This window comes from Acanthopagrus latus, chromosome 11 (assembly GCF_904848185.1).
Source record: "Acanthopagrus latus isolate v.2019 chromosome 11, fAcaLat1.1, whole genome shotgun sequence".
Classification (NCBI taxonomy): Eukaryota; Metazoa; Chordata; class Actinopteri; order Spariformes; family Sparidae; genus Acanthopagrus; species Acanthopagrus latus.
Window position 1 is genome coordinate 21162184 of NC_051049.1, and position 20152 is coordinate 21182335.

Consider the following 20152-nt stretch of genomic DNA (forward strand, 5'->3'; position numbering starts at 1 on the left):
CTCTAAATACTACACACTGGACATGTATTATTATATACTCCAGTGTCAACAAAGGGGACATTTCAACAATCAGGTGATAGGCCTGACAATGCTGTGATAAGACAGACCCAGTCTTCCTGTATTGCAGCATTTCAGGCTTGTTTTCCGCCCCAGTATGTTATTCTTTTTCTCCTGTGAAAACCACATATCTCCAAAGAGTACACTTTTTTTTTTAAAGCGAAGGAAAAAGCGCTGTTTTCATCTTTGTGACTCATATTTTCTTCAGATAATCTGAAGACGTGTGAATTAGCATAAAAAGCAGGATTATTTTCCGAATACATAAACAAACAAAAAAAATCAGCGGATTTGGAGATACATGGTTTACACTGGAGAGCACCTTCATTAGGCTGTAAATAATGGCGAGGCAGGATTACAGCGAAGGTGCTTTCTAGTATTACGAGAGTGCAGAGAGGAGAAGGAGAGGAGGGAGTGCTCTGCTGCTGGCTGGCCACAGCTGGCGAGAACTCGTAACCCAGGAATGCATGTGGTGACATAACTAGTAATTGTCTCATCCCACAGTCCCTCGTTTCTGGGCCCACTGCTGGCCTGATTTTATTTTCCAGGGGCAGCTTGCCGTTTTCAGACCTGGAAACCGGCAGCAGAGCCACTCACCGAGACTACTCTCAATCCTGTCCCGACCTCAACCTCAACAGTCCGTGGAGAAAGAATAACAACACTAATACTGCCCGCCGCTAATGATCCTAACATCTACCTCTCTACTCTGTCAGATGACAAACACATCCGAGCGGTTAATTATGGAGCTAATTTTGAAGCAGTATGAATAGAATGAATCATAAATGTTCCCTAATAGGACAGCGATGGAGGAAACCTCAAAGCCACACTGAGATGCCCCTTTAATTCCGTATGATTCATTTGTCAGATTGCTAGAAGGTCAGCGATGGAGCTGGCTGTACCGTCTCAACCCATGCTGTTAATGGCAGCCTAATAAAGTCAGTTACTGGGCAGGCAGATGGCCCAGTCATCTCCTGCGCTATGCTGGTAAGGTCATGCACTTCTTTATGAGCTGAACCCCTGCCTTGTGGTCAGGTGGGGATTCAAACTCAGCGCCCTTTCTACACTCCGTTCACTCACACGCGGTATATCTTACAACAAGAGTCTGCAGCCACGCTAACGGCTTTGTGAGGCCGTACGAAGCGGCGCTCGTGACTTCCGTTTGAACTGGGAAGTTGGAATTTCTGAGATCCCAGTCGGAAATTTCACCTGAAACGCTTCCTAAAGCGGGACTTCTGACCTGCGAAGTCGGAAGAACATCACTAATGCTGGGTTACTGTACTATTACTTCATCATTTTATCCTATTAGACATATGTGTAACATTGAAACAAGGCTTTTCTTAGATATCGTGCTCTCAAGAATGGGACACCACCAGGTCACATTGACATAAACAGGCATGATGTTGCCACAGTATCGCGGCACACAGATTTAGACGCTGGTGTTTTTTGCATCAGTCTCTGAATCTAACTTCGAGCTTGTCTACACCCTGGATGTGAGTCATAGCAACAATCAGAGAGGTCGTCGTTCACCACAAGAAACAATGGAACAAAAGACACTTAAGCCAATTAACCTGACCCAAACAAGGAGCTCATAGATGCTGTGCAACTCATGAGAGTGGCTGACAAAGTTTATTTACCTGGTCTTCCATGAGCAGGATGAGCCGCGTCACCACAATGTTGACTGCGTTCCCCAGGCTAGAATCCTGGAACAGTTTGGCAACCTGACCTCCAGGGAAACAAGAAAAGACCAGTCTTAAAAACAGCTGACACACCAGTGGAGCACAGTACACTACAGCTGAGACTTCACTAGAAATAGACACAGGAGAAAACCCTCATAGATTAAAATTTGTGATGGCTGGAAAAGCTCAGACTTCAACAACAAATTCGACTAGTCTGACAGTATGCAAAGAGCGGTAATGCCAGTGCTGATTATTAAAGGGTTAAAGGACCAACAGTAAAAAACAAAAAGACCACAATTAAAACCACTACCAGCACTAAAGCTGCACTCAGACACTTGTCATTACAGTTGTCTGGTGTAATTTGGCCCACGTTGCTCCACACCACGAAACAGACGCCGGTTTGTGTGATTCTGTAACACTCCGGATGCAGCCTGCTTTGTAACAATAGCAGCTGACCAACCCTTCATTAAATACATTCCTGACACGTGTGTGTATAGGTTTAAAGTGATTAACTGTGTGTGAAGTGATCCCCAGCGACAGAAACAGAACAGATGATGACATACAACCTAAGACCATCTGACTGAAACATGTGGCCAGCCCTCGGGGGAAATCGAAACAGGTCTACACATTTGTTTTCTTTCTGTGTCTAAGCATGTTTTATTACTACTATTTCAGACTAATTTGGGTTTTTTAACACATTTTTGTACAAACAAGCTTGTGAGAAACTAATCTCTGATGTCAGAGAAGCACTGAAACTAATTACTGTCAGTGTAGACATGATTTGCTGTTGGATTGCTGCTAAAAGCTTAGGAAAGAAAAGCTAAACTATACAAAAACAAAAGATCATCTTCATCATATCTCTCAGTTCGTCTTTGTTTTAAACTTGGATGAAGATTTTAATGACTCTGCCACACATGATAAATCTCCCTGTTTTTTTTCATTTAGAACAACGCCAAAAGAAAGTGGTTTTGCACATTGTGCACATGCATCTTTTGTGTTGTGAAACTTACAATATTCATGACGGCCAGGATGTACTGCTCGATGTCTCTGCGACCATGGTAACCCACCATCATCTTGTCTGCAACCACCAGCGTCTCCACGTAGCGCTCCCGGCTGACTGAGCGCTTCAGAGGCAGCTGGCCGCGACCGACGTGATGAGGAGGCGTCTTCAGAGTTCGCTGCCACCACGAAGCGCCTTTCATCGGCTTCTCGTCTGAGGAAGGTCGCACACGTTTACATTTCAGGAGAAAGAGGAAACCCACAAAAGCACAGCAGCGATCACTCGCTGTGTATTTGTCATTTGTCGTAACTGACCGAGAGATCACCGATGACCGTCTGAAACGCCTTCCCAAAACAGGGCGTTGACTAAACACACCTTCCATGAATACAGAGCAGCATGAGCTTTATAAAGTGAGATGTTTTTTTGAAACATGAATCTGTCAAAAGATGCTTTTCTGAACATATTTCTGCTTTTTCAGCAACGCCCTGTAACACAGACTCAGTCACACCCAATCACAATTGGAAACTCAGGCACAACCACAATCTTCTGCTGCTGGCTGCTAATCAACCTGGGGTAGTTTACTCCTCCAGTCTGGACCAAATTGCTGCTACTAAAAAGACGAGAATATCTCTCCTCTCACCAATGACTCCGCAGGATTGGCCCTTGTACTGATGGCGGAGCGATGACCGTTTGTAAACCACATGGGGGCGCCCCTCTGCTCTCTCCCCCCTCTCTGTCCGGGTCTGGTTATCTGGTGAGACAAGGGGTTCAATCAGGTACTCCTCTCCCCCTGCAACAATCACCCCCTGCTGCAGAGAGACAGATGTGTAGAATAGAACAGAATAGAATAACAGGAATCATTGCTTTCAAGATACAAAAATCACAAACGGATGGTCTGACTTTTTTTTTTTTTTACCAAAACATGTTAATAAATCAAAAAACACAGCCCATAACACAGATAAACTCTTATGCTCCATCGCTGATACGACTAAAATCACGTATTATTAATGTATTGACAGAGAGGAATGACAACAGAGTAGGTAGGGTAAGTTAATGTCAGGAAGGAGTGAATCAGAGGCCCTCTGAGGGATCCCGATGCTAATGGGTCAGAACACTGACAGCTGGAGACGAGGAGGCTTCATAACAACCTCCAAGCTGCAACTGAAGCACATTTAGAGCTCAGCGTTTGGTCTTGTGTCAGTTTGTGCTTCATTTATGATGACAGTCCATGTGGTTTAGTTACTGCCCGTGTTCAAAGGTGCACCATGCAATACTGAGGAATGTATATTAGTCAGAAGAGAAAGATCTTCATTGAAAGATGGAAAAGATAAATATTTCTTAGTTTGTTTCATTACCTCATCAATATTCAGTTAAATATCAACAATTAAAGGAGTTTGAATTTCTTCTCCAAAACTACGTTACGCCCCTTTGAGGTGTCCACAGTGAAATTCGAGACAAAAGTTTTTGTTCCACAATGGTCATTGATTTTAAATCGTGGTTGTCATACTATATAACACAAGCTCTTAAGAGAGAAATACACAATGACGCAGTAGAGGATGAGTTCACCCGAAAATGAAAATTCAGCTATTATCTACTCAACCTCATGCTGATGGATAGTCTGGTGAAGTTTTGTCATCTACAAAACATTTCTGGAGCTTAAAAACAGAGTTGCAGCCCTCTTCTCAACAACTGACATAGCTGGGGACTTGTTTTAAAATGTAAAGAAATAACCAAAAGCCCAAAATGAAAAAAAAAAACCCAAAAATCTGTTATTTACACCCTCCATAAAGCTTGAGCACCCACTGCAACAAGTCCCCATCTACTTCAGTTGTTTTTAATGCTGTGAAGCTCCAGAAAAGTTTTGTGGACAACAAAACTTCACCTGACTTTCCATCGGCATAAGATGAAGTATCATTTTTAGGTAAACTTAACCTTTAATATTACAATCTTGCAGCTGTCCTCCTCAAGCTTGAAGTAAGGAAAAAAAACACCCCATCAAATAACAGAGAAGAGGACATTACTCACTAAAAATAGAACAACATGTAAAAACTAAGAACTTATATCTGTAATAACAAGACATAGAAAAGACTGTAATGCACTGACAAATATTACACTGTTAGACAGTACGAAAAAACATTTCTATTTAGAATCTTTGAGTTTTCTCTTAGAATTGCTTAAAATTCCTCCCATTTCCAGCAGCAGTTGAAATTATATTTCAGGTTACATTTGTACAACTCTTAATGAGAAACAATACATTCAGCTCTATGGCATTAACATCAACATTAGGCTACAATAACATGCCACATATCAGAGCTGCAAGCCCAACATTATCATCCCCGCTCTGCGCTCAGACTGTCCCACTGTCCCCCTCACAGGGGTTTTTGTTGCCAACTGTCGGCCCATCAGAGAAAAGGATCAGGACCCCACAGACAAACACACGTGAGAGCATGAAAGAGTGAATGGGAGCGAGAAAAATGAGAGAGTGAGACAGAGAGCGATACACTAACACTTCCTTTGATTCCGCTCAGATGTGTTGGCAGCGGCCAGAGCGAGTGTCTCCCCTCGGCTCACTGCGGCAGCTTTCAAAGTGCCTTTAATCTCATAATAAAGTTAGTGATGCTCCCCTGGACACACAGCCCGCTCGCTGGTGAATGTGCTCATGCTGGTCTGACCAACAGTAATTACGTGTGCAGCTTATTAACGCTTTGTGAACACATCTAATCCTCAGCTGTGTAAACAACTGTTATTGTGGAGCCTGCTGTTTGTAGTGAGAGGATACACATACGCGGTGCTGTGAATGCAGCGAAATGATTTCAGCCAGCAAAGTGATGCGTCGCAATCAAGTGATCCGGTCATTCAGTGATGCACTAACTTTGATCTCTTCACGAGCAGATGACTTCATGAGAATGGGCAATAAATTAAAAGGAATTACTTTACTAACTGGTAAACAAGACCACAGTGGAGAGCTGTCGAAATGTCCACATGATTAAGGATTACTTAAAGGTTCAGTTCAGTTTTTCTCTGCTTCCCATAACTCGCCCTGTCGACCACACTTCCAGTTAATAATCTCCCAGTAAACGGCACCAAGAGGGCATGCCAGAACGTGATGCACTTTGGGTTAAAGGTGAAGGTTAAACTTCAGACAAAGTGCTTATTGGATTGTCTAACAGCACCTCCCTACATCCTCTCCATGCTGGAATAGGAGGGCTACACCAGATAGCTGCTGTACCTTTCCTAAATTACACTCTCTTTGTGCAGTGATTGGCCAGGTGTCCAGAACATAAACAGGGTTTGCGCCTCTCCCTCATGCTCTCTTTTTTCTCTCATCTACTCACATCTACTCCTGTCACTCGTGTGCAGTTGAGTACAAGAACATGAATGCCTTTACGGAGGTACAGTGGGAAAGTGTCCTATGTAAAAAATTCACTGAGTCTTTCCTCTCTCTCGGGGACGACTGCCTTCAAATTAGAGCTGCAATGATAACTTGATGATAATGAAAGGAAATAAAACAGTTAAACTGTTTCAGTCATTTATCAAGCAAAAATGCACAAGGTATTCTACACATCTGTAGGGACAGAAAAAGAAATAAAGCGGCTTTTTTTGCTGTCTATCACTGCCTTTCATTCAGGTCATTTCAGTTTCCGAGGACCACACCGATTGGTCTGGGCAAAGGTTAATGCTGGCTTGAGTACTTAAGGTTTGTTAAAATTTCATGCTTTGATGTCCGAAATCAAGCATTACTGATCCCTTATTTGCTGAGCCAGCGCTGCTGCTGCTGCTGCTGACCTTACTGGCCGTATTAGATGAGGATTAGACTTGAAGGTTTCGGTCTTACCAGGCCGTTACAGTTGCTCAGGGCCACTTTGCTTGAGTGTGGCTGGTCTTGGAGGTGTCCTACATAGTGGCAGTGCGGAGAGTAAGGGTGGCTCCAGGCTAATCGACCTCTCTTCCAGTACTCCACCCTGAACTGCCGGGACAGCAGGCCTCCCTGCAGCGTCAGGTTCATCAGGAAGTTGTTGCGGGATGTGGATAGTTGGTAGAAGAGCTAAGAGATAAAAAAGAGAGAGAGGTCAGCTTATACGACAAACAGACAAAAGACGGTTGGAAAATAAAAGGAAACAATTGCAAAAAGCATAATACAGAGTCAGGCAGTCTGTCCTCAGAGCTACGTCTTCTTCTTTGGTGGTGTTGAGGCGTTTCTGCGTCCAGCGTCTCACCATTAGGTCCTACACGTACTGGGATGGCAATCTCATACTGGCCTAGACTGGACAGGAAAGCAGCTAGAAGAAGGAAAATAAGGAAGGCCCAAAAAATAAATGCAGAGTTAACTTAATAAAGCCAAAATTCAGCTTTATCTAAGTGACTGTGATTCAAAACAGTTGAGGATTTGGGAGTTGCTTTTTTTGAATAAGGTTATGTGGCTCTTTATTGAGAGAGTAACCCAGTTGGCAGGGAGAAACTTGCAGGCTTTTTGGCGCATTACTGACAAGGTCCCACCACTCCAAGAACCCCCTCCTGTATGAGGCCAAAGGGATGTTGCCATGGTTACACTGAAACTGTATACTTCCTGTCTGTCCCAGTCTGTGCCGGGGCTTGGTAGAGATTTATTGTCCAAACACACACGGCTCCAAACAGCCAACGTCAGCTAACGAACGGGGAAAAAGGTCACCGGCAAATGAGTCCAGTTTTCATCAAACCTTTGGCCTCAATTGGTGGCGAAGCAGCCCCTTCCCACACAGAGTAAATACCCAGAGACCAGAGTTCCCTGGTACAGATTTGGAGAGCTCTGTACTAGGAAAAACCACTCTGTGAGCAGCAGATAGGTCTGGCTTGAATAAACAGCAAGCACAGCTACAAATGCTGCCTTCACATGGAACTCATGAGGTTGTGCTGCATGTTCAACACTGGAAGTTTTGTACAAAATATGTTCAGCTGCCGGTTTCAGGCATGAGAACAAAAATGGATGGCGTGCTGTTCTTTTTACAAAAAGTGTGTACGAGTCAGCGTTTTTTTAACATTATAATTTCACATCTTTGCTGTGGAGCAAAGTACACTTCTGTGAGGACGGGAGAAGGGAGGATGTAAAGTTTTCACTGAAAGTCAAATGTATCTGGAAGAAAACACGGACAGCTCCATGACAGTGGTAAGCAGGCCCTCTAATTCCCCCCCCCGTCCAACATTGTTGTCCTGCTCTTCCTCATTACCTCAACTCCACACCCACCTGCACACAACCTCCTCATCAGCTGCCATCAACTACCTCAGTAAACTTTGCTTAGAGCTCCCCATTCTGTCTGTGAGTAATGGATTTGAGTCATCCAGTGTTAAAAGAACCCAAAAATCATACATGAGTAAAAGTAGAGATATTGTGTTAAAATATTCCTGTGGTAAAGGTGAAAGTCATCCATGCGAATAGATGAACTTAGGTTCCAAAAGTAGTAAAAATAAATTATACATACATTTACATAAATATTCATATACTGTGTACTAGAAGTAGAGTATTTGCCTCCAAATGGCGTGGTAGTGGAACTCTGTAGAGTGCTGTGAGTTTGCTACAGTGTCGTATCTGTTAATGATATTAAATGAAAGATTATAAATAGGTTACACTTAATTGACATTTGTTTAAGTTATTACTTAGTGAGAATGAATAAAAAAGTCAGTAAATATCCATTTGATCTACTGTTTTATATTCAAGAAAATGTATGATTAAGGAACAAAAGGTACAATTAAATAGATTTTAAAGTAACTGCTGACATTTAAATGTCTTCAGCTATATGACACATTGCGAGATCTGGAGCTATCAAAAACATTTCTACTTACAAAGTCAAGAAACCACACCAACGACCGGTTCACACAGCCTCAAACAGACACTGAAAGGCACCGAAAACTTGTTCAAAACTATTAACTTCCTAAAAGAGCTCTGAGCTGTTTCCCACAACAGATCCATGCTGCTCCCACAAACCACGGCAAGTGATCAGGCAGGTGGTATTACCATTACCTTTGAAGCACAGGAAAAGCTCCTAGAGAGAAAATGAAGGCAGGGTGTCAATAAAGTAGGAAACACTCACCTCCAAGGAAGAAATTAAGGAGACCTCACACAGAATAAACTGTACACTAATGAGAACCAGTGAAACAAATTAGTTTGTAGTTTGAGCTAAAAGGTTTGAGTGGAAGCGTTTGTCTGTGCAGGATTTCCGACTCATCATGCTCAGTGTCTCCTCCGTCTCACAGAGGACATATGTAATTCCCGTAGACACTTAATTAATAAGTCATTTTTAAGTATTCACATTATCATCACCCTGTTTCTCTGACAGTTTATGTTGTTTCCTGTAACAGATATGCACCAGATGTTAAGAGCAACAATCTTATTGCTGTTTACAGGATGAAACTAAAAACTGTGTGTGACATGGAGTGTCAGTCGTATCTGGAAATGTATTCACATCCGATCTAGGTGCTGTATCATAGACAACTGGACTTGTTTCATGAAACAAGTCCAGTTGCCTGTGGTACCTAAATGTACCATGACCTGGATGACTGAGAACCTTCATCAACATGTCTACTTACATCAGAGCAAACATATCAAGGGTTTTGCAGCTGTCTAGTTTGGGGAAGATAAATGAGGAATGCCTTTATCCTTTAACGGTTAGGGAACTGAACAAAGTGCGACCTTAAACTGTTAAGTAGACATCAAAGCTAAAAGAGCAAGCAGACAGTGGAAACCCACTTGCTAAATTTAACAAGAGAGACACTCCCTGGCTAAAAAAGGGCTTCATACAGAAGCTTCTGTGCTGATAAATACACCCATCCACCCATGAGCGGGGGGATCAGACTGGTTTCTGTTATCATCAAATGAAAATAGTGGAAGGAAATACTCTGGATGGGAAACTGTCCCTCCCTTCATCCCAGACACACCTTCATAGCACCTCAGGATTGACGCTGCTCTGCCTCGTTTGAAACAACTACTACAAGAGCTGGTGAAACAGTGAAATGTGCTCACTTGTTGATGGCTCAATCCCATTCCAAATCTTACCCTTCAAGTTCGATTGCCCCCGTGCCCCTCAGAACAAAGTGACAAGGGGGAATGGGTGAAAAAAACCCTTCCAGGCCCCTTTGCATTGCCAGTTGTCATCAATGGTGTTCATGTTAAGTGACGTGACCAAGCAGTGAGCTGTCTTTATCTGTGAGATTTCGCTTGCTTTACTGTGGCAATCCATATCCATAACATATCAGTAACATTTTAGGCATCACAGGCCAGCACAGTGAATGAAACATTAAAATATGCCAAAACGTGCTACTGTCATGCACAAATCAGTAATGATGCTGTGACTTTAGCAAGTGACGTCACTGGCAATGGTTAAGTCAGATGTCTGCACAGAGCCCAAAGGAAACTAAAGTGTGACACCCACCTCGGCTGCAGTCTATTCACCCTGCTGCCATCTGGCAAAAGATACAGAATTATCTGCTGCCGTACCACCAGACTACGGAGCTGCAGCACTCCCACGGCCATGAGGCTCCTGAACTCATCCCCAGCACTCAAGGACACAAGGTCTTTAAACATTATTTCATTTTTAAACACTTGTTTAAAAAAAAACGACAATAAATGTACTTTGTGGATAGCAAGTTAGCTACCATGGCATCAGCAAACTGGAAGTGATTGTTTTATGTTGTAAAGAAAAGGGCCATAACCCTCTGTTTGAGGTGTGCCTCTGAAAGAACCCCGTATGGGGGCCATGAAGCCGTAACACTTCCCCTACTCCTTAATCCCAACAAGGCTTGGGACACCCTACATTAACAGACAAAACCGGGTGGATAGGGTGCTGGGTGTATCAGGACTGGGCCAATGTGCTTTAAGTAAAATACTTTTGTGGAGGTGGCCCAGGAGCACTGTCGGGATGGAACTCCCTCCACTGGACAACACCTGTGCCAACAAACTTGGAAAGAAACAAGCAGTGTAATAAGAGAGAGCACACACTCCAGCCACTCCCTGTTTGACGTTTCAGGACAATAAAATCCAGGACACAGCTTCTATCCAAGAGCGGCGGCCTCCATCACTCCCCTCCAATAGAACAGCCACAAACAAACTTCATTGAGGACACTTTGCAATGATGCTGCTTCAACTTATTTTGTGTTTTGTTTTGTTTATTGGTTTTCTCTTCTATTTATGAGCTTTTGTCTATTTGTCTTTATTCTAAATTTTGTTTACTGTTACATGTCTTCATTTTACTGCAGAGAGAATGCCAAACGTTTCATTGTGCCTACATATGATGACGATAAAGAAATCTTGAATGTTAATCTGTTCAAGACTTTTCTTAAAACAAATTCTTGCTCCTCTAAAGACCGCAGTACACATGATTGATGGTACTTTGCTAACTTCAAAACTCATTGTCACAAAAGGAAAGTAGGACTTTTGCTACCAGTCATTCTATGAAATATATGAATAGCTACCAAGATGAGGTTTGTGCTATGCCACATCTAAAAAAACAACAACTGTGAAATGGACATTTTAATGCTGCAATAAATAAGACAGTGTGCTCTGAACATTGTGGAAGCTGTTTGGAGAAGATCCTTCTCTGTTTCACCGTAACAACGTCCCAGTGCACAAAGCCTGGTTCATAAAGAAATGTTTTTTTCCAGGTTTGGTGTGGAGAAACTTAATTGGCCTGCACAGAGGGCTGACCTCAACCCCACCCAACACCACTGGAATTAACTGGAATGCCGACTGTGAGCCGGACCTTATCGCCCAACATCAGTGGCCCACCTCACTAATACCTCTGTGGCAGAGCGAGAGAAAATCCCCGCAGCTAGGCTCAAATACCATGTGGAAGTCCGTACTGATGTCTGTAGTTTCCAATGAGATCTTCACTTCCTTCAAACTATTTGTAAACTGTGTAACAATACAATAATTTTCTTTAGACGTAAATGGAATGACTCAACGCCTTGACCATGGTTGTTCTTTCAAAACACATCAACAAAGAGTGAAACATTAAAGTTCCCATAAGCTACAAGGTCCACCTGCTGCACATTTGTCCTCTCACACTCTTTAAATAAGCACTTAGAAGCTAACAGCATATCATCCACACAGCTGGACACAAGAGACATCTTTATGTTTCTAGTAATTATCCCATTATTTCATTTGTTGTTGTAAGAGGTTTAATCAAAAATGACTCAATGGGGTTATCATCCGTGTTAGGATATCAGCCAAGGCCTGGACCAGAGTCAAGTTCATGGTGAAGAGAAAGAGACACGCATAGAGGGAGTGAGAGGATCGTAAAAATAAAAGATTTTATAGCCAAGAGTTGACGTGTTTTTTTTAATATTGTGTCGTGTGTGGTGTTTAAAAGCAAATAAAACATTGCTTTAGCTGTCTACAATTATAGTTTAACACTGGATGAAAAAACATTCCCGCTGATGGGTGACGTATTGCAAGTTGGGCAGCACTTGGTTTTGACTTATTGAAATAAGAAACAATATGGCAGCCAGCGGGTAACAAACAATATCATACTGCAGCCAAACAGCACACTAAAATATGTTTCGGAAAACACTTCAGGTGAGAGATGAGACTATGAAAAGGGTTGTGGTTCGTGTTTGATCATCACTGCCTTGATTTATAAATCAACAATGGGTTAACAACAACCGAACAACAACAAAAATGCTTAAGTTCAATCTGCAGTTGACACGACACACATGGAGAGAAGTTTTCGTGTTTAAGAGTTGGGTGATAACAGAGTTGGTAACAACAACAACTCCTTTCACATTCTGTCATTCAATTCATCGTTTCTATTAAAAAATATATAAACTAGTGAAGCTTCAAAGTTCTAAGTGCCTGTACCTGTGGAAAATGAAGTCTCTGAGGGAATGAGCCACGTCAGGGTTTGAGGGGTGGGTTATTTAAAGGAAGCAGCGTGGCAAACTATTGGAGACAGATGGCTGCGAGAGGTCAGAGGTTAAGTTTAGGAAATACACAATCACAGCCTTGTTCTGGGTGACGAGACACGGACACTCAGGGATTTTATGTCTTTGCCTTCGGGGAATTTCAGTCGCTGCAGCTTCAGTGCGTATTTGAGCGAGACAGGGAGACTGTGTGGTGAGAGGCGAGGGGGGCAGGCACGTGGCCGTGCCACAGCAACATGATTTGTGGAGGCAGAGTTCAAGTTCAGCAGCTCAGACCTGCAGGCCTGGAGTGTGCCTCCAACACTCAGACAGCCAGGTCAGACCTGAAATGTTTTCTATGGCTCATTTCACAAAACTTTTTCCTCATCTCAGCACCGTGAACTACAAATAAAGATACAGCGTCTACAAAACGCCGTACACATGCTGATACTTAAATTACAATTAATCAGATGCAAATTAAATACAAATTAAAACAGGTTTTTTAAACATGAGGTAGCAGTTAGAAGGTTGTTTTCTGTTACTGAAATGAAAAACAGACTTCAGTCTGGGCGTCTTCATCATAAAATACATTAAAGTACTCTTGTTCTCAAAGACTGAAAATAATTAAAGCGCCCCACAGTATACAGCTAAGAAACCAGCTACTTATAAAGACCACAGAGAATACATTCTGTGCTGTTAATGCTGTGTTTAACTCTCACTCAGGACTCTGAAAGTCTTTTCACACCGAATTTCTGATTGGTTTGAAAAGGTCAACTCGTGTTATGCAACCTGGCTACAGACCTGCTCCAGACGAGGGTGGGACACCAGTCAGGCAGTTTTTGGCGGGAAAGGGTGAACACACATTTCTAATAATAACTACAGGATTACAATGGTAATTATATAACTGTGATAGGATTACTGTAACTTTCACATAGTGAGGACATCTAGCCATCTTACCATGGGTTCAGACCACATTCACACGGTGGCCATTTTCCTCTGACGTCACACACAGGGTGGGAAAGTCAAACATCCCCCGTGTTCCGGTTTTCATGTCCAGTTTTGTACAAAAGTAGGGAATCTGACAATGAGCCCATCAGCTACTGTAAGACAACAACTAACGTTCAATTTCAACTATTTCCTAGCTAATGGTACTGTTTGACACTAAAATATTTACACACATCTTTGACACATTTATCTAAGCCTACAAGTAAAACACACCAGATATAATCAAACTGTAATGTTAGCTAGGTAATGATTGGATGGTAACGTTAGCTAAGGGGTTACCAAATATGTTGTTTTACCTTTTTTGCTTGTCTTTCAGTGATCAATTAGAAAGCAGTGAAGTGACAACCATTTGCCAGATTCCCTGCATTTGTATGACCTGAAGCTGGGAACACAGCAAACAACACTGGAAATACCCACCAGAGGAAAATGGCCGTGACGAGTTGAAAGCAGTAGCGTACACTTCTCGAAACTCGCCACTGACAACTGCTATTCACGGCAACACATCTAACTCAACACAACACCTGATAAAACGCATGACATACCTGTATGCTGAGGAGCGTACTGTATTTAATAGCCTGAAGTCCCCTGCAGTATGCACAGCTAACGCTGACATTCCTGCAGCTAGAGCGTAAGAGGTCTAACTTGCCGGGTTAACTAGTTGGATAAGCTGCTGTTGGAAATAAATAGTCTTTTTTCCCTGTTTTGGGTGACGTTAGGTTCGCACTTTTTTTTAGCCACAGACTGTGAACTTAATTTTTAAAACTTGAATTATATTTAAGCTATTACAAAGACAGTAAAATATGCCTAAAGGGACAGTTGGGTACCAGTATTGATTCCAGGTACTGGTATGGGCTCCAGTGTGAAAGGTTTGCAGTAGGCTAATTACAGTCAAAGGTGTCAGTCAGCCTGATGTGCTAACTTTATAGCACTTTTGAACACATTAACAATAATTGGCTCCTCTCACCTTGCGAATGAGCGAACTCATCTCTGTGACCTCCTTCGATCTCGGTGGCCAACATTGCGAGGATGACAGTGCAGACCAGACGAGTCCTCCATAGCGTTTCCATGGTTACTACAGTATTTGCTATAGTAACAGACTTCAGTGCAGTGCTCCCTGGGAGTCTGTCCCAACATGTCTTCTGCCCTCTCGGATGCCCCGTCGCCTAGCAGTGGGACAGCTCAGCGCTCTGTTGGGCCATGGCTGAAAGAGGATCCGTGAGCTCAGACAGACATAGCAGCCTCTGCGGCGTGTTGATCAGCAACTGGCGATGGATCCTGGACAAGACCTTGCAGAAGTAGAAAAAGCCTGGACAGATCTCCCGAGGGGCTCGGCAGCAGCAGTGGTGGGTTTCTGCTCTCTGTGGCCCTGCAGGAGAGAAACTGTTCAGTGAGGAAGAGGAAGGCAAGGGAAAGGGAGTGAAAAGGGAGGAGAGGGAAAGATTTAAGCTCAAAAAGGTGGGAGGAACAAGGGAGACATAGTGAAACAGACTAAGAGAGAGAGAGAGAGCGAGAGAGAGAGCATGAGATCCCATTGACCCATGCAGTTCCCAGTCTAACAAGACAAATCTGCCCAGTTCATAGACAGCATCCAGTGAAGGACCGCCCAGTCCTGCACTGTTCCTTCAGCTAATCAATCTTGGCTTTGGCAAAGGACAGACACCCTGTCTTTCACTCTGATTACCAGAGACAACAGCAGGTCCCAACCTGGGGCCCCTGAAGCCCTTCTCTTTAAACTGCCTGCCCACCGGAAAGAGTTCAAACACAAAGGAAGCCATTGATCTTGTAAAAAGCTGCGCTTAATGCCCAAACAGGGCTTGAAGTGGGTATTATGTCAGAGGCTCTGGGGGTAAAATGAGCCAATTTGAGAGGAGCAGCAGGTTGCCATCACTGCTACGCTGACTGAGTGTGGTGGTTGGCTGTATGGCTGAGTGACTTGCTGGCTGGCTGCCTGACTGTGCAGCTTACTAATTGGCTGGCATCTTGGCTAGCAGACCGATGGTATGAGTGCCTATATGAACTTTGTTTACACCTGAGACAAAGAATAGAGTAGTGCAGTAATTATAGCTGGACCAATACAGGGTTTTTTGGTATTTCTTAATTTCAGGTTTTAAAATCGGAGAACAACATCAGCAAGAAGCATGTGTGTAATGTTACGCAGAGCTAACAGAGCTAACTGGGAAGTAACAGGGTCCTGTTTTTTTAAGTTATGTGGTCGAGGAGTCAGACAGAGCAAGCGACATGATCTTTTCAGATCTTTTACCCTGCAGTACACCACCAGTACAACAGCGACATGTTAAGTGTGCAAAGCTGTCATTTCGAGGGGTGGTGTGACTGTTGCCAAATTCGGCAGATCCAGAGCGCAGGTATCGGAATTGGTATCGGGAAGGAATAAATGGCATCGGAACATCTCTAGAAGGAACCAGACGACGTATTAGATAGTTAATCATGCAAGGCAGTGACCACGAGGGGTAATTATAATGATCACTGATAGGTGGAGGAATGAAGAAACCTTTTGGTAATGTACTACTCAATTTCAGTAAAGGTAAGACATAATACAGAACACATCGGCGAGGCCTGGCTTTCCGCAAACATATAGTTGTGTGTCATCTGCATAGTATTTCACAATGCCAATGAAATAATAGTATAAATGTCCAGGAATAAGAGTAGAGGGATTGATCCTTCCTGTGTTAACCACTGCATAGAAGTGAAGTTTGTTTGATCATTTGGACGTACAGTTCCAGCCAGCCAGACATCACGGATTAAAATCTTGGGTCACTTGTTCATTTTCCGCACAATGTCATTTAAATGTCCTGCGCTGTACATAAACCCCAAGCTCCTATTTAATTGAGCAGTATTCCATTTGAGTACTTATAGACCAACACAGAGCGAGTCTCCTTTATAATAACAATGGAAAATGACTTCCTCAGACCCACAGTGCCCATTACAAAAACAGACCAGAGCCAGGATCAGGAGTCACATTTTCATGGGTGCCCTTCTCTTTGACTTGAGTTTCCTGGCTGTGGATTGCAGTGTCAGCTAAAAACCAACCCTTGCTATTCTCCAGTTAAGTCTGCCCACCCAGTTCACTCTTGTCCCAGCCTCCCTCTCTCCCTCTCTCCCTCTCTCCCTCCCTCCCTCCCTGCATCCCTCCCTCAGTGCCGTCTGGGGCAGAGAAGAGCGAGCGGAGACGCCACACTGGCCCAGATGGCTGGCGGCTAACCAACTGCAGCCAAAGGTAATCGGAAGCAGATGGGAAACCTTTTGGTGACGAGAGCAGGGGGAAACAAGTTGCCTCCTGAAAAGAGGAGGGGGAAAAAAAAAAAAAAACGAGCGCAAAGCCCGAGGGGAATGGAAGAGAGACAGCGGAGTGCACGCTGTTCAAACCAGCTGGGAGAGCCATTCTTGAGCGTTAATACCCTGAACAGAGTGTGGAGGAATGACTCGCAAAGAGCCCTAATGTGCCTCTCGGTCCATTTCAGACAGCAGTGGGAAGGTAGAGTCAAAGGAGAGTTTAACTTCAAAAACACTAAGGGGTCTTTGTACTGTTGCAGCTTCCCTCATACGTGGAACAACTGAAAGTCTTTCTCTCTTCCCCTCCCTCAGGCTTTCTCTCAGTCATTTCCTGCACAAGCCAAACTCCCCTCCATTTTCATTACTTCTCTTGCTCCCGCTCTCAATTTATTGTGGGGTTATTAAACTTGCAGCTTGATATCAAGTGCTTTTCATTACCACTAACTCCCTTGTTTATTTAAACAAGAGAAAGGGGGAGAGCCTAGACGCCCCCCCCCCCCCCCCCCCGCCCCCCAGTGCTGTCCCTCGGTGCTTTTCAAGTAAAGCAAGAGGATTTGTGGATGGCCCTCAGAAGATCCCCCCACGACAGCATGCATGCAGTGCCTTCTTGCTAAATCATTACTCCACAATAAACCGCACAGAATGCAGCCAAATTAAGAGCTAGCTGTCTCTCAGAGGTGATGGTGTCGTACATCTTCCGTGGTCTGTTGTGCAAAACTTTCCCTCTGGGCTGTATCACTTTTGGTAAAATAAAAAACGTGTGTTTGTCAGCAGGCCAAGCAAGCACATACGGCGACTCTCTGCTCCGTGTTTTGCTTGGATTAGCTGCGAATGCGGAGCGTATATATAGCCGCAATCAAGGCCAAGAAAAGAAAGTGGTCCGAGCTGCAGACAGGCCGCACTATTTCCAGTGCAATCACAATTTGCAAAAGAGAAAAGAAGGAGGGGAGAAGAAAGGGGTCGTTGTTAACAAGGGAGAGAAAAGTTGGACCGCTCAGGATAATTAGGTGGGAATTTAAGGGTGGGCCAAATTCGCGATGTAATCAAGGCAGTGGACCCAGAAGCCTTTTGACACGTCATTTTTTTTTTCTGGCTTGTCATCTCGTAGTGAGCAGGGACTGGTGCTTAATTCATGTGGCGTAAAGGATGTACAGTGGGTGTTTTTTTTTTTTTTGTTTAATTTCTTTTAACGACGAGGGCTAACTATGCTGTCCTTGTCTTTAACTGTTGCCAGGGAGAGCGGAGGTATCCGAAAACTAGCACACTGATCAAAGCCATATGACCGGCTCAAAGTAAAGTCTGTGTGGAGCGAACAGATGCTAAGTGTCCCTCAGCTTTAGCCTCAAGTCTAGCGCTCCCCCACTCTCTCTCTCTCTCTCGTGCACGCACACACACACACACACACACACACACACACACACACACACACACACACACACACACACACAGGCACACACACACACACCGTCTCCACTTTGATCAGGCAGTAGCTCATGAATCAGCTTTAGGTTCGGGTTATTATTAATCATTAAACCAGTGGTGCGGCTCCTCTTTTCTAATGAGACCATCAAACAGCCCATAAGAGACAATGTCACAAGTCAGATGCAAGTCAGACCAATTATTCCCTCACTGGACGAAAAAAAAAAAAAAAAAGATTCTCACAGATCGCCACATGAGATCTTGAGCAGGTGATAGAACTAACACAAAGAACTGGGGGATATTTCTCAGACTAAACTCTAATTCTCTCCGTCTGCTGCAAAGACAGAAAGAGAAAGAGGCAGGCATTCCTTTCTCGGTTTCCCCAAATAAACAGCGTGCAGATGAAAAGTGGGAACATAAACAGGCCGGAGAACCTCGGATGTGCTCCCCTCGCTCTGAAAATGTGCCTCTCGAGTCTGAAACAATATTTAGTGAGAGAGAGAGCTGACTCGACACGAAGTGAGTCAGCCAGCAGCACTGGGAACAGAGCAGATGGTAGTGGAAGGTTTTCTCTGTCTCTGTCTTTTATCATATTCATTTCTTGGCAGTTTGTATCTTCTTCAACAACTGCAAACTGTCCAAAACGGCCAAAAATAAACCTAGTTTACTGTCACGTAAGACAAAGCAAAAGTGGCAAACCCAACACGTTCTAGAGGATGGAGCCATAAATGTTTGGCATTTTTGCTTTAAAAATTTCCAACCCGATCGCCAGAATAAATGATCCCAGTGGAAGTTAATGCAAGACCACGGATATGTTCCAACTGTACGTTTCTTCAGCTTCTGAGGATGCTGTGCTTGCAATCTGATTAGATTTAGGCACAAAAACCAATCATGTTTTGGCTTTAAATACCTGTTTTCATCAGCACAAACATGACTGGAGATATCCTTCCTTCCCATCAAAGATATTTGTTGTTAACGCAGCTGAAAGTTGTCTCAAAGTCCACTTAAAAATACCCAGTGGTGCCTCGCTTACAAATGTTGCAGCACAGTCTTGAACTGTGGTCATTGGCTTGCCAACCTTATCGACCTGCCATCTCCTGAATCTCCTTATATGAAAGTGAGGTCATAAGCGTGATTTGACGTGTCATGTTGAGGAAATGTCAATACGTAGCCTATAACACAGTTAAATCTGAATGCATCAGTGGTTTGCATAAACTAGAGGTTAAGTCCATCGAGCTAATCGACACAACTCTATCACCCACTTCAGGATGTCCATCTTTTTTTACACTGGTGGCACTGGTGCGCCTTACTTTTTCATTCGGTTGCACCCATTAACACATTTTATTTTAATTTCTGAACAAACTATACAAATTATTGTAGCCCTAGTAAAAGGTGCAGAATCACAGCACGTGTTACAAGAACTTCTGATAACCTCAAGTTAGTTAGGATCCCACAAAGTGCTGATGATCACAGGAGAGAGATAAGATATTTTGGTAAAAATGTTTTTACAGGCTACATTTTTTGATCGATAATTTAATAATGCACTTAGACACAGTTTGCACTGCTACAGTCGTGCCCCATCCATCCATACATTTACACTTCCAAAATATTAACAGAATGACGCTGCACTCTAAGGACAAGAGAGCAACCCTTTGTGCAGAGTAAGCTGGCACGCAGGTCATACGATCACATCTCTCGGTCTGCAGGTGAGCTTCAGCGTGCTGGAGGTGTCACGTCTCAGTCCCTGCGGAGGAAGATTCATGGGCACAGTCCTCTCTTCCATCAGTGATCAGCTGCAGGTTGCTCCCCCAGAAGTCAACCCTCACTAATGTACCTGATG

The 20152-nt window shown here is 43.6% G+C and overlaps 1 protein-coding gene across 5 annotated transcripts in view; it reads right to left on the reverse strand.

The window, feature by feature from the left end:
* The window catches only part of adamts10 (ADAM metallopeptidase with thrombospondin type 1 motif, 10), a 52836-nt gene that overhangs the window by 32133 nt on the left and 551 nt on the right, over window positions 1-20152 (reverse strand). For 3 of the 5 annotated variants that reach the window (XM_037115256.1, XM_037115257.1, XM_037115259.1), the window contains exons 2-7: window positions 14567-14968; window positions 6871-7010; window positions 6566-6775; window positions 3371-3539; window positions 2741-2943; window positions 1689-1772 (exon numbers count right to left, since the gene is read on the reverse strand). In XM_037115256.1, the coding sequence (XP_036971151.1) occupies window positions 1689-1772; window positions 2741-2943; window positions 3371-3539; window positions 6566-6775; window positions 6871-7010; window positions 14567-14669 (909 nt within the window). In that variant the 5' untranslated portion in view covers window positions 14670-14968. Of the gene's footprint in view, window positions 1-1688; window positions 1773-2740; window positions 2944-3370; window positions 3540-6565; window positions 6776-6870; window positions 7011-14566; window positions 14969-20152 lie in introns of those variants that run through there. The other 2 variants (XM_037115258.1, XM_037115260.1) reach the window with 2 other exon arrangements.